Below are 12,849 nucleotides of genomic sequence, written 5' to 3'. Positions count from 1 at the left end.
TGTAAACACTAGTCTTTGTCAACCTGCATGTTGGCGAAATTGTCCATGTTGCTGCTGTTTGGACTGTTTTTACGGATGAAAGCCTTTTTCTGAAGCGACATGATTATACTGAGACACAATTGTTTTGAGAAAGTGAGAAAGGCTGGGAAGGGGGTGGGGAGGGAGGAAGAGAAAGAGAGAAAGGCTGGGAAGGGGGTGGGGAGGGAGGAAGAGAAAGTGAGAAAGGCTGGGAAGGGGGTGGGGAGGGAGGAAGAGAAAGAGAGAAAGGCTGGGAAGGGGGTGGGGAGGGAGGAAGAGAAAGGGAGAAAGGCTGGGAAGGGGGTGGGGAGGGAGGAAGAGAAAGGGAGAAAGGCTGGGAAGGGGGTGGGGAGGCTGGGAAGGGGGGAGGAAGAGAAAGAGAGAAAGGCTGGGAAGGGGGTGGGGAGGGAGGAAGAGAAAGAGAGAAAGGCTGGGAAGGGGGTGGGGAGGGAGGAAGAGAAAGAGAGAAAGGCTGGGAAGGGGGTGGGGAGGGAGGAAGAGAAAGAGAGAAAGGCTGGGAAGGGGGTGGGGAGGGAGGAAGAGAAAGAGAGAAAGGCTGGGAAGGGGGTGGGGAGGGAGGAAGAGAAAGGGAGAAAGGCTGGGAAGGGGGTGGGGAGGGAGGAAGAGAAAGAGAGAAAGGCTGGGAAGGGGGTGGGGAGGGAGGAAGAGAAAGAGAGAAAGGCTGGGAAGGGGGTGGGGAGGGAGGAAGAGAAAGAGAGAAAGGCTGGGAAGGGGGTGGGGAGGGAGGAAGAGAAAGAGAGAAAGGCTGGGAAGGGGGTGGGGAGGGAGGAAGAGAAAGAGAGAAAGGCTGGGAAGGGGGTGGGGAGGGAGGAAGAGAAAGAGAGAAAGGCTGGGAAGGGGGTGGGGAGGGAGGAAGAGAAAGAGAGAAAGGCTGGGAAGGGGGTGGGGAGGGAGGAAGAGAAAGAGAGAAAGGCTGGGAAGGCTGGGGGTGGGGAGGGAGGAAGAGAAAGGGAGAAGGGGTGGGAAGGGGGGGGGGAGGGAGGAAGAGAAAGAGAGAAAGGCTGGGAAGGGGGTGGGGAGGGAGGAAGAGAAAGAGAGAAAGGCTGGGAAGGGGGTGGGGAGGGAGGAAGAGAAAGAGAGAAAGGCTGGGAAGGGGGTGGGGAGGGAGGAAGAGAAAGAGAGAAAGGCTGGGAAGGGGGTGGGGAGGGAGGAAGAGAAAGAGAGAAAGGCTGGGAAGGGGGTGGGGAGGGAGGAAGAGAAAGAGAGAAAGGCTGGGAAGGGGGTGGGGAGGGAGGAAGAGAAAGAGAGAAAGGCTGGGAAGGGGGTGGGGAGGGAGGAAGAGAAAGAGAGAAAGGCTGGGAAGGGGGTGGGGAGGGAGGAAGAGAAAGAGAGAAAGGCTGGGAAGGGGGTGGGGAGGGAGGAAGAGAAAGAGAGAAAGGCTGGGAAGGGGGTGGGGAGGGAGGAAGAGAAAGAGAGAAAGGCTGGGAAGGGGTGGGGAGGGAGGAAGAGAAAGAGAGAAAGGCTGGGAAGGGGGTGGGGAGGGAGGAAGAGAAAGAGAGAGCGCAATGGAAAGAGGACAGTGGGAGAGAAGGAGTACGGGATGAGAGATGCAGAGATTGATGGAGGAAAAGAGAGGGAGGGAGTGTGTGAGGATGGAACCTCTGCTGCAGGCAGTTGACACCAGGGGTTGGAACCAAAATTATTTATCAATCGTTTCGTTCTGAACCGAACCACATATTTTGTTCTGTTTCACTGTTCTGACCAGAAAAATAAAGTTCTGAACCAGTTCAACCCCAAAAAAGTACTGGTTTACATCGTTCCTTTTTTATCCTGTGATATCAACAGTTTACACTGAGCTCATTAAATTACTTTACCAATCAGTGTGGATAGATCAGGTAAGCTAGTTGTTTACATGAGTAATGGACAGACAAGTGTAGCCTATGGCACAAGATGTGACTGAAATTGTACGGGTGGGGAGAGAGGGTTGAGGAGCAGGAATCAATCGCTGGGCATCTTGTTATGACATGCATTATCTGAATTAGATGCACAGAATTATACCTAGGAGCGGCTTCCATGAAGGAACTTCGAGTATCCTTTGAGCTAGCTAACTAACAAGCTTGAGCTAGTAAGTGAACACGCTTGTGTGTGCAGAGCAGCATCAGAATTAAAAACACGTTTGACCTTTTTTGTAGTTAATAAATCCAATGTTAAACTTGATAACTGGGCCTATAGTATCCTAAACAAGCATTGAAAAAGTGATTCCATTCTTCTGTAGCTAATACAATTTTTTAATTTTTTATCTAACACTTCTAACATCAGAACAGTAGCTTCAGAGAGGGGAAGGGCAGGTAGCCTACACACGTGCATACACACTGGCAAAGATTTTCAGCTTGCAGGTAGACTCTGGAATATGTTTTTGAGTGGCAGAGTTAAGGCTTTGCATAGGTGCATTGTTGCCTATTCTTGTGGGATAGTTGCCTAACATTACTAACCGGTTTCCATGCTTTTAAAAGAACGGTTCTGTTCCGGAACAGTGTAGATCACTTTCATTCCCGGTTCCGTTTCTGTTCCTTAATTCTTTTACAGTTTTCAGTTCCTTAAACCGGTTCCAACCCCTAGTTAACACCGGCCTAGATTGGAGGGGGGAGAAGGTCTATTTTAAGACATTGGGATTCATCAAACACCGGGTCACCCCAGCAATGTGACTACCCAGCTGGCTGGAATTAAACCCACTTGGCCCGACCTCAGCTCGGCCTCCACCTTGATTGGCTGGTCGGCCCAATGTCTCCTGGGTCGTGGGCAGAATGGAGAGTTAAGCCAATGGGATCCAAGAGGACTAGTGTGGGAGTGATGGAAAATATGAAACTGGAGTTGAGCACAGCCGGTGGGGCTGGGATTAGTCTAGGGGTAGTTATTAGAAACAAATGAGGGGGGTGTTTGGAATGAGGAGAAGGTTGTGCGGTTATTATGTGTTTATTTAAGGGTTACGGTCAAGCATAGGTCATTGATTACACAAATGATGCCATATGATGTGATTAGATGAAAGCCATGAGTATAGCACTTCCTCCGGTCCAGGCTTCCGTATATCCCTGTTTGAATAAATTCTAGATAGAAAATGTAATGGCCCTGCTACTCTATAGCCTTCGGTGTTCCAGCATCAGCCAACCGTCAGCCGTTGAGGAAATGCTTCCTTTGAAATCAATGAAAGCTGTTTCACTGGCCGTGTTGCGCTCGGGTTGCGTCAAATCAAAATCAAATCAAATGTTATTTGTCACATACACATGGTTAGCAGATGTTAATGCGAGTGTAGCGAAATGCTTGTGCTTCCAGTTCCGACAATGCAGTAATAACCAACAAGTAATCTAACTAACAATTCCAAATCTAATATCTTATACACAGTGTAAGGGGATAAAGAATATGTACATAAAGATATGAATGAGTGATGGTGCAGAGCAGCATAGGCAAGATACAGTAGATGGTATCGAGTACAGTATATACATATGAGATGAGTATGTAAACAAAGTGGCATAGTTAAAGTGACTAGTGATACATGTATTACATAAGGATGCAGTAGATGATAGAGTACAGTATATACGTATACATATGAGATGAATAATGTAGGGTATGTAAACATTATATTAGGTAGCATTGTTTAAAGTGGCTAGTGATATATTTTACATCCTTTCCCATCAATTCCCATTATTGAAGTGGCTGGAGTTGAGTCAGTGTGTTGGCAGCAGCCACTCAATGTTAGTGGTTGCTGTTTAACAGTCTGATGGCCTTGAGATAGAAGCTGTTTTTCAGTCTTTCGGTCCCAGCTTTGATGCACCTGTACTGACCTCGCCTTCTGGATGATAGCGGGGTGAACAGGCAGTGGCTCGGGTGGGTGTTGTCCTTGATGATCTTTATGGCCTTCCTGTAACATCGGGTGGTGTAGGTGTCCTGGAGGGCAGGTAGTTTGCCCCCGGTGATACGTTGTGCAGACCTCACTACCCTCTGGAGAGCCTTACGGTTGTGGGCGGAGCAGTTGCCGTACCAGGTGGTGATACAGCCCGCCAGGATGCTCTCGATTGTGCATCTGTAGAAGTTTGTGAGTGTTTTTGGTGACAAGCCGAATTTCTTCAGCCTCCTGAGGTTGAAGAGGCGCTGCTGCGCCTTCTTCACGATGCTGTCTGTGTGAGTGGACCTATTTAGTTTGTCTGTGATGTGTATGCCGAGGAACTTAAAACTTACTACCCTCTCCACTACTGTTCCATCGATGTGGATAGGGGGGTGTTCCCTCTGCTGTTTCCTGAAGTCCACAATCATCTCCTTAGTTTTGTTGACGTTGAGTGTGAGGTTATTGTCCTGACACCACACTCTGAGGGCCCTCACCTCCTCCCTGTAGGCCGTCTCGTCGTTGTTGGTAATCAAGCCTACCACTGTTGTGTCGTCCGCAAACTTGATGATTGAGTTGGAGGCGTGCGTTGCCGCGCAGTCGTGGGTGAACAGGGAGTACAGGAGAGGGCTCCGAACGCACCCTTGTGGGGCCCCAGTGTTGAGGATCAGCGGGGTGGAGATGTTGTTGCCTACCCTCACCACCTGGGGCGGCCCGTCAGGAAGTCCAGTACCCAGTTGCACAGGGCGGGGTCGAGACCCAGGGTCTCGAGCTTGATGACGAGCTTGGAGGGTACTATGGTGTTAAATGCCGAGCTGTAGTCGATGAACAGCATTCTCACATAGGTATTCCTCTTGTCCAGATGGGTTAGGGCAGTGTGCAGTGTGGTTGAGATTGCGTCGTCTGTGGACCTATTTGGGCGGTAAGCAAATTGGAGTGGGTCTAGGGTGTCAGGTAGGGTGGAGGTAATATGGTCCTTGACTAGTCTCTCAAAGCACTTCATGATGACGGAAGTGAGTGCTACGGGGCGGTAGTCGTTTAGCTCAGTTACCTTAGCTTTCTTGGGAACTAAGGTAACTGAGCTAAGCTTCCAATGGCAGCGTCCATGCTCAAGAATCGGCGAGATTCAATTCTTGATGGCTGTCGCGGCCGTTCACTCTATCTTGTGAATAGAAATAATGAGAAATAAAGTTCATTTTGGTTGCATATGGCCTCGACTATACACAACTGGTTATTTCACTAAGATTTATGAAGTCAAGAAGCTACTACTGCTAGCAAGCTAGCTACATTAAATAGCTAGGTTCACAATGTAAACAAAAGCAACTTGTGTAATTAGAGGATCATTAAGTAAAACGACTAGCAGCAATTTAATGAGTACTTGTGAAAAACTGGACCAAAGCTATCGGACTTACGCATAATGAATGAATATGGTACTGTACAGTAGGGGAAAATAGAATGAAGTCGTTCTCAAAACTACACGCTCTGTGTAGCAGGTAGAACGTCACATTTACACAACGCTGATGGCAAAGCAACGCAATGCTTATTGTGGAGCTGAAGTGTTAGAATGGCTTATGAAGGGTAGTGCAGATGCTCTTGGTAAATTTTTCTCCCTTTGTATTTTGCATGGTTCAGTCTTCGGGCCCCTGACTCTCCTGCTCTCTTTCTCCCTCCTTCTCACTCCCTCTCTCTCTCATCAGAGTCCTCTAATGCATCACTGCTGACCAACGCTGAGAAGATCGCCACTATAACAACTACTCACACAGCCCAACAGGCTACACCTGAGCCCAGGTGAGCAGGATTCTGTGATACATGTTAAGCAATTAGGTCCTACGTACATGTATGCCTATTAGCAAAGATTTTTAACCAATATTTTGTCATCTTTCTCATTCCAGAAACAACACCAAACCAAAACAGGAGTCCTCTTTTGAGTTCAAATCCCCCCAGGCCCCTCCTCCCCCTGCCCCAACAACACAACCTCCAGCCCAGGTAAGGATCTGTCCAGCTTTTGCCAAGGCCCGCCTGTCTCCAACTGGCAAGCCTGCAGGCCGAATTTGTATTATTTATTTTTTTAATTCGACATACGACTGTAAAAACACCAGGAAATCATGATTTTAACCTTCTTGCGGTCAATTTGCAGTCTACAAATGATTCGTAGTTATGTTCCAGCCCCCCGACCATCCCCTCAAGTACAAAATCGGCCTGTGGCTGAATCTAGTTGACGATCCCTGCCCTACAGCAATGTGTTCCCTCTAAGTGTTTGTCACACTAGGGAGATGCTTTATTCTGATATCATATTGATTAGTTCCTGAACAGAGCAGGGATGGAGGGTGTTGAGTCTGTGTCCTTGGCAGTGCCCTTGTAGTGTCTGTGGCTCTGTGTGCCCTCTCTGCCTGCCTCAAACCACCCCATAGACCAATCCATCTATTATTCATTTCACTCACCACCACTCTCCAACTCCGATCAAATAGGTGTGACTTTCCTTAAGGTGGCATTCGTCCCCACACTGAAATACGAGCCATCCGCAGACAGACGCACACTGGCAAGTCTAGCCACCGCTGAATCACCAGTCTGACATTGCCCTTTTTATGTGTGTGTGTTTTCCTCAGGATGCTGGCTTCTACTCGGTGGACCTGGAGAGAGAGAACAAAGGTTTTGGATTCAGCCTGAGAGGAGGTCATGAGTACAACATGGACCTGTATGTGCTGAGATTAGCCGAGGATGGAGCAGCTGTACGCAATGGCAAGATGAAGGTATGTATGACCCCCCATAGAAATCTAAAGTTGATGCATCATATTTAATCCACTCATGTAATGCTGAACACCTAATACAACATGAAAACACAAGTTTACCATTCCCCTGCGTCCTACATGGTTTAATTGATTTCCTTTATTATTTGTGAGTATGTGATGTATGTAAATTACATTGAATGTTAGCAAGGGCATCTGTCAGGGAGGTGTGTGTGTCACTGTTCTGAGCAGGGCTTGTTAGATGAGGTATGAATAGGCCCAGGTTCTGTGAGGCGGAGAGAGGTGTCAGTAGGAGACTCATTTCTGTACAAGTGGAATTCCCCCGACGGAGAGAACACTGACAGAGAACTTGAGGCGCAGAGGGAAGAAAAGAGAATTAGAACAGCATTCTCCCTCTTTCTGTCTCTGCCTGCATGAGGCAAACCTACAGTTCTTTGACACAATTTATTTTCCTTTTGTACCATTGTGGATTTATAGAAAGTATGCCTTCACAGCAGTCAGAGTAGTTGTTCTTTACGTTTTAACTATACTCTAACCTTTCTCCCTCTGGCACTTCTTATGTTCCCCACTGTCGCCTTTTTCATACGTTTTGTTCCCTCCTGCCTTTTTTCCTCCCCTGTTCACCCCCTCTGCCCTTCTCTCCTCCTCCCCTTGTTCCTTTCCTCCCTGTTCACCCCCTCTGCCCTTCTCTCCTCCTCCCCTTGTTCCTTTCCTCCCCTGTTCACCCCCTCTGCCCTTCTCTCCTCCTCCCCTGTTCACCCCCTCTGCCCTTCTCTCCTCCTCACCCCTCTGTCCTTCTCTCCTCCTCCCCTTGTCCCTTTCCTCCCTTGTTCACCCCCTCTGCCCTTCTCTCCTCCTCCCCTTCTCTCCTCCTCCCCTTGTCCCTTTCCTCCCGATCCTCACCCCTCTGTCCTTAACACTGTCCCCATCTTTGTCTCACCCCACTACCTCCCACTCTTCTCCTCTCCCTCCTCCAACGTCTCCCTCTCTCCTTCAGGTGGGAGATGAGATCTTGGAGATAAACGGTGAGAGCACCAAGGGCATGAAGCACGCCCGCGCCATCGAACTGATTAAAAACGGCGGTCGCCGCGCCCACCTAGTCCTCAAACGGGGCGACGGCTCGGTGCCTGAATATGGTGGGTCAATCTACGAAAACATTCCCTTTTCCCCCGTCTTCACCCCCTGAGCGCACACACACACTCCCCGTGGGGGAGGGGCGTGTTGGGTATATGAGAGGACGCCTGTCTCCTCTCCTGTCCTGCTATGTCCTGTGCTGTGCTCTGGGCCTTCCACTGACTTCCACTGTCCACTGGGTGTGTCTGGTTTTGCTCCCTTCGGGTCTGGGTCAACCGCTGTCACCTTTTAACCTTCTGCTGTGTGTCACTGAGCAGGGCTCGGCTTGGGGAGCAGGGCTTTCTGGGACGCCCCAAGAATGATAGTGGTATATGTAACCCCTTGGGAAAAAGAGGGTCACATGGAAAGAAAGAAAAAACAATGAAAGAACTTTGAGGAGAGAAAAAAAATCTAAAAAGATGAGTGTTTCTAAATGTGGATATACAGTATGTTTATTGAGTCCTTGCTGAAGTATATTTTTAGTGTAAAAAAAAAAAGAAAAAGAACTTGATCTATTGCATCCCGTGTTAAACTGGGAAATGCTCTCTGGTTGGATTGCATCTCCAAGCTTTAATATGGCGGAATGAACATATTTATGGTATTTATTGAAGGTGAATGTAAGCTACTGAGTTTAGGACTTCAGTCGAGACTGTCTTGGAATGAGAGCATTCTAATACTTTCTACCATTTCATCGGGAAATTCACATGACTTTGTTTGACATATTCACAAATCCATGCATTTATTCTCACCTACTGTGTAACTGTCATTGGGAAACTGTGATTCTGGAGACTCCGCTCATTCCTGACAATTCAACTCAATTCAGCTCCACCTCTACAGACATTTTTGTAACTAAAAAAAGAAACATTTTTACAAGTATTTTTGTTCATGTACAGAGCCATGAATCCACCCACATATTCATCTCGAAAGTATATTGCCGCATGAAGTTGTCGAAGTTTAAATCCAAATGTTTATTTTATTTTTGTCAATTTTCCATAATATTTATGGTATATTTCATTTTAATTGTATTGATCTGTTAATTGATAGTCACAATTCATCTTATAGCATTTTTGATTTTGGAAAATGTTGTCCTTTTATTCATGTATTTTGTTGCTCTGAGAATATGCTGTCTTTCCTGCACCAATAAGACATCTCTGTGAGGTTGTATATTATACTTGTTTTTTTTTGTACTTTTAGTTTCCACTCTTTGTCACTTATTTTCTGTTGGCAATGTAAACGGCTTCATACTGTGTCGTGTGTGCATCTCGCTGTCACTATGGGGTTGGTGTCACGTGTGTGTGTGTGTGTGTGTGTGCTCGGTTCCAGAACTTTTCACTCAAGGATGGGGTTATTTCCTGGACTGTCTCTTTCTCTGAATGATTAAATGTTCAAATAAACACCTTTTCCATTGAAAAATAAACAGACAATAATTCTTATTTCTTCTGCCTAATGTTTTAGTAATCTAAACCCTTTGCCTATTTTTCTCTTTTTTCTCTACCTTTCCTTTTGTTTCGCTGGGCTCTTCCTTCCTTCAGAGATGGTTGCTCCCCATCTCACCGCATGTATGAGATCCTCTAATGACAAGCTGGGAGATCCTAGTTCCTACCAAAATCAGACCATGGTTTGTAGCTGTCCTCTCCATCTCTCTCCTCCGGTCTCGCTCTCTCTCTCTCTCTCTCTCTCGCTGTGTGCTCTGGCCTCAACTCACCCGTACTGTGCCTCTGCTCTCCATGCATAAGAATCCATTCACCCAGAATGCATTACCAATACTGCCGCCGCTGGTGTCATGCTGACCAGTAGGAATGGATTCATACATCCCATCCCACATCAACCTCTGGGCATGGCGTGTTCACTGCTGACATGGCGTCTCCAACGCATCCGTTTGCTTCATGTCACATTGGTTTGGTGATCGTGGTTGTGGGATATTTGGTAAAGTTTTTGTCTTTTCTAGACATTTACTCAACCAATCAATCCCCCCTCTACTGCTGTTCCTCTCTTCTCTTCAAGCTATTTACTATTTAGTTGTCTAGTTAGTATCTGTGGCTAGTCCGTTAATGACCGTAGCATTGTAGATAAAACTAGATCCAAGTAGAGTTACTAAGACTTTTAGAAACTGTCTTGTGACACTTTGATTACCATCCATGTGGTTTATTCAAAGATCGGGTGAGGTGGTTAGAGTCCGGTAAAGAACCAATAGCACTGCAGTCATGTAATGACGATCAATAGTCTCTTATCGCCTTGATTAGTCCCTAAAACCATTCCGTACACCTCCTTTATCCAGGGTGCTGAGCCAACTCCCTGCATTCTTTATGGAGTCCAATCTGTGAAACTAATTTACAACCACAATGTTGTTCCGAAACCAATCACGCTCATACATTATTTACATCATTACTCAATTCAAAATCTCATCTTGGTTTTGTTAGCTGCATTAAATATTGATCTCACATCGAAGGCATCGCCTGAGCATGAACGAGTGATGTCAAACTATCTCAATCAGCATCAACACCATGCAGCACGCAGCATTTCAACCAACCGTTGGTCCCCTTCAGCTCATTTAAGCCGGACTGTTCCACCAGTCCTCGTATATAGTACGTTGCTGCTTTTGGCTCATACATAGCAATACTAATAACTCACCATCAGCTGTGGCTGTGCATCCAAATGTAGAATTGATATAGCCGTGTTTGTTTGCTGACATTAACATTAGAATTGGCAGTGTTACAAATAATGTTAGTAGCCTGGTTATTGGTCACAATAGTTGATCTAGTCTAGTCAGGGAGTCCGTGAGAGCAATGTGTTTCATCCAGCAACCTGTGTTGTATGTCATGTTCTATTCCAGACCCCAGCATCGACGGTGCCGGCACAGCCGCAGGGGTACAAAACGCTTCGGAAGTGAGCACCCTGCCCTACAACAATGCACCATCGGACACGAACGCACCAGTCCCTCACAAACCATCACGGAGCAAGAACAAGAAGGGTCACCACCATTCCAAACACCGATCCCCGGAAAAGAAGAGCCAGGGAGGGGCGTCTGGGGAGACAAGAGCCTCCAAGCAGTCCAAGAAAAAAGTTGATAAGAGCCAGAGGTCTGGCGGGGACACCCACGGCACTCCCCACCGAGGACACCACTCCCCGAATAAGGGCCGTAGCCGGGCCCACAGCGCAGAGAACACCCTAGACAGTAGTCACAGCCAAGGGCACCACAACACCCACCGCTCTCCCTACAGGTCCACTCACCGGAATCGGTCCCCCTATGGCCACCGGTCCCCCTACCGCTCCCCCCACCGCTCACACAACCACTCCCCCAACCGCTACCGCCGAACCCAATCCTCAGACCCCTACCGGCAGCCCTCCCTAGACAGACAGCGACACAGAGAGCCAGAGAGGCCCAATGGGGAGAAGGCACCAGTGCTGAGGAAGCCTCCTGGCCCTGTGCCCAGCCCCTTCCTGGATGAGAGCCTCCTACAGGAGCCCCCAGCCCTGGACCGGCTCAACAGGGAGGTCACGCGACTGAGGGAGTCCAGAGAGGAGCACCTGTTTGGGGAGGACAGCCTTCTGCTGAGGGCCTCCAACCTGGAGCGTGACTACAGAGGAGACAGCCTGTTATCTGCTGCTGCCCGTGGCCAGAGAGGGGAGATCCTTCCCAGGGTCCACACCCCTGAGTCAGACAGCGCCTACAAGAGGTACAGCTCACTGCTGAGGGGCCGCTCGTCTGAGAGGGTGGAGAGAGAGCCGCGCTACACCCCCAGGCATGAGTCCCCAGACCCCCACCATAGAGCCCGTAGCCTGGGCCGAGACATTTCACCTGTCAGAAGCTTCAGAGAACCAGAGGAGGAGGAAGCGGCAGCACCCAGACTGAAGGAGTATTACAGCACACTTAAGTCTAATGCCAGCCGTGCTTCCAAAGCTCTCCCGGAGCCCAAGCGGAAGGCCCATAAAGATGGCACCAAAGACCTGAGCATCTGATGGGTCATCTGCTGTAACACAACCAGCCTCCCCTCCAACCTCCCCACAACAACACAGTTCCCCCTCACCACTCAGCTCTACTCTTCACACAGCAGAACACACCTGGACCTTGGATGAACCAAATGTATTGATTATATGACATTCCTGCTTTCCTACTAGACAGTGATTCCAAAACCTATCAACTTTTTCTGTTTGTTGGATTTTTTGGGGGGTCGTTAGTTGGTTAAGCATTGTATATTTATCAGAATTTTGCAGAAAATGTAAAACCGAAAAAAACAATGATGTGCCTAACAGTTATTTTAATGAGTGTATTTTTCTTTTGTCTTTGTTTGATATGAGATGAGTGTTTTCTCAGCCGAAAGTGGTATGTACTTTTCCACTGAGCCCAAGGAGGTAGGCATTACACAGCCCCAGTGACTGGTGCCACTGACACAGATGCTGTGCATGTCTTTACGGTTTCAATGTCTTCTCTTTTCTTTCTCTCCCCCAGTGCCACTGTTTTTAGACATTTGACCAGACTATAGCACAAGCCTGCATTTGTTTGTATATTTTTGGACAGTGTGCAGTATGTGTAAATTCAGAGGTGATCATTTTAAACAAATGAAGGGGAGGATAAAGTTGAACTATGATGATGATGTTAAAATTAAAATAATATATCAAACATATCTTCTGTTTTGGTATTATTGTATTAGAATGAATCAGTGGAAATGTGGAACATTTAGATGTGAGTCTTTCGTCTTATTAATACTTCAAGACTTTACCAATATGTAATGTGGCCGATATCCCACGAGATGACAAAATGGTAGAGTAGTAATATAATACTTCAAAACAAAGTAAAGCGTTAATTTGGATCGGTCTGTTTTATAAACCAGTGTGGTTCTTTGCTCTCTGTTCTTCAAATGAGAGAGGAAGAAAACTGTGTCCTCAGATGTCAAGACGATGACAGGAACCAGTGGATGGGGACACCAAGGTCATGTGCTCATACTCCCAGACCACAGACAGAAAGTGATGCAGACAGAGGCCACTCTGAGGTTTTCCTTTAATGAACCTATCAGCTGTCAGCTTCAGGGCGGGCAGGTTGACGATGGAATGATGTTAAATAGATATAACTTATTGAAAACGTGTTCATGGCCTGGTGCATAAAGTTGTCTCATAATGAAAACGTCTATTTTG

General features: G+C 47.4%; 1 protein-coding gene across 6 annotated transcripts in view; it reads left to right on the top strand.

Annotated features, from left to right (window-relative positions):
• LOC135542081 (membrane-associated guanylate kinase, WW and PDZ domain-containing protein 1-like) overlaps positions 1-12,341 on the top strand; it is a 203,655-nt gene extending 191,314 nt beyond the window's left edge. For 5 of the 6 annotated variants that reach the window (XM_064968726.1, XM_064968723.1, XM_064968724.1 and 2 more), the window contains exons 19-23: positions 5,554-5,644; positions 5,749-5,842; positions 6,463-6,606; positions 7,601-7,739; positions 10,550-12,341. In XM_064968726.1, the coding sequence (XP_064824798.1) occupies positions 5,554-5,644; positions 5,749-5,842; positions 6,463-6,606; positions 7,601-7,739; positions 10,550-11,676 (1,595 nt within the window). In that variant the 3' untranslated portion in view covers positions 11,677-12,341. Of the gene's footprint in view, positions 1-5,553; positions 5,645-5,748; positions 5,843-6,462; positions 6,607-7,600; positions 7,740-9,248; positions 9,335-10,549 lie in introns of all 6 variants that reach the window. The other variant, XM_064968728.1, reaches the window with a different exon arrangement.
• The last annotated feature ends 508 nt before the right edge of the window (positions 12,342-12,849 follow it).

This window comes from Oncorhynchus masou, chromosome 6, assembly GCF_036934945.1.
Source record: "Oncorhynchus masou masou isolate Uvic2021 chromosome 6, UVic_Omas_1.1, whole genome shotgun sequence".
Lineage (NCBI taxonomy): Eukaryota > Metazoa > Chordata > Actinopteri > Salmoniformes > Salmonidae > Oncorhynchus > Oncorhynchus masou.
Note: the sequence above shows the minus strand (reverse complement) of the source record. Positions and strands in the feature narration are given on the sequence as shown.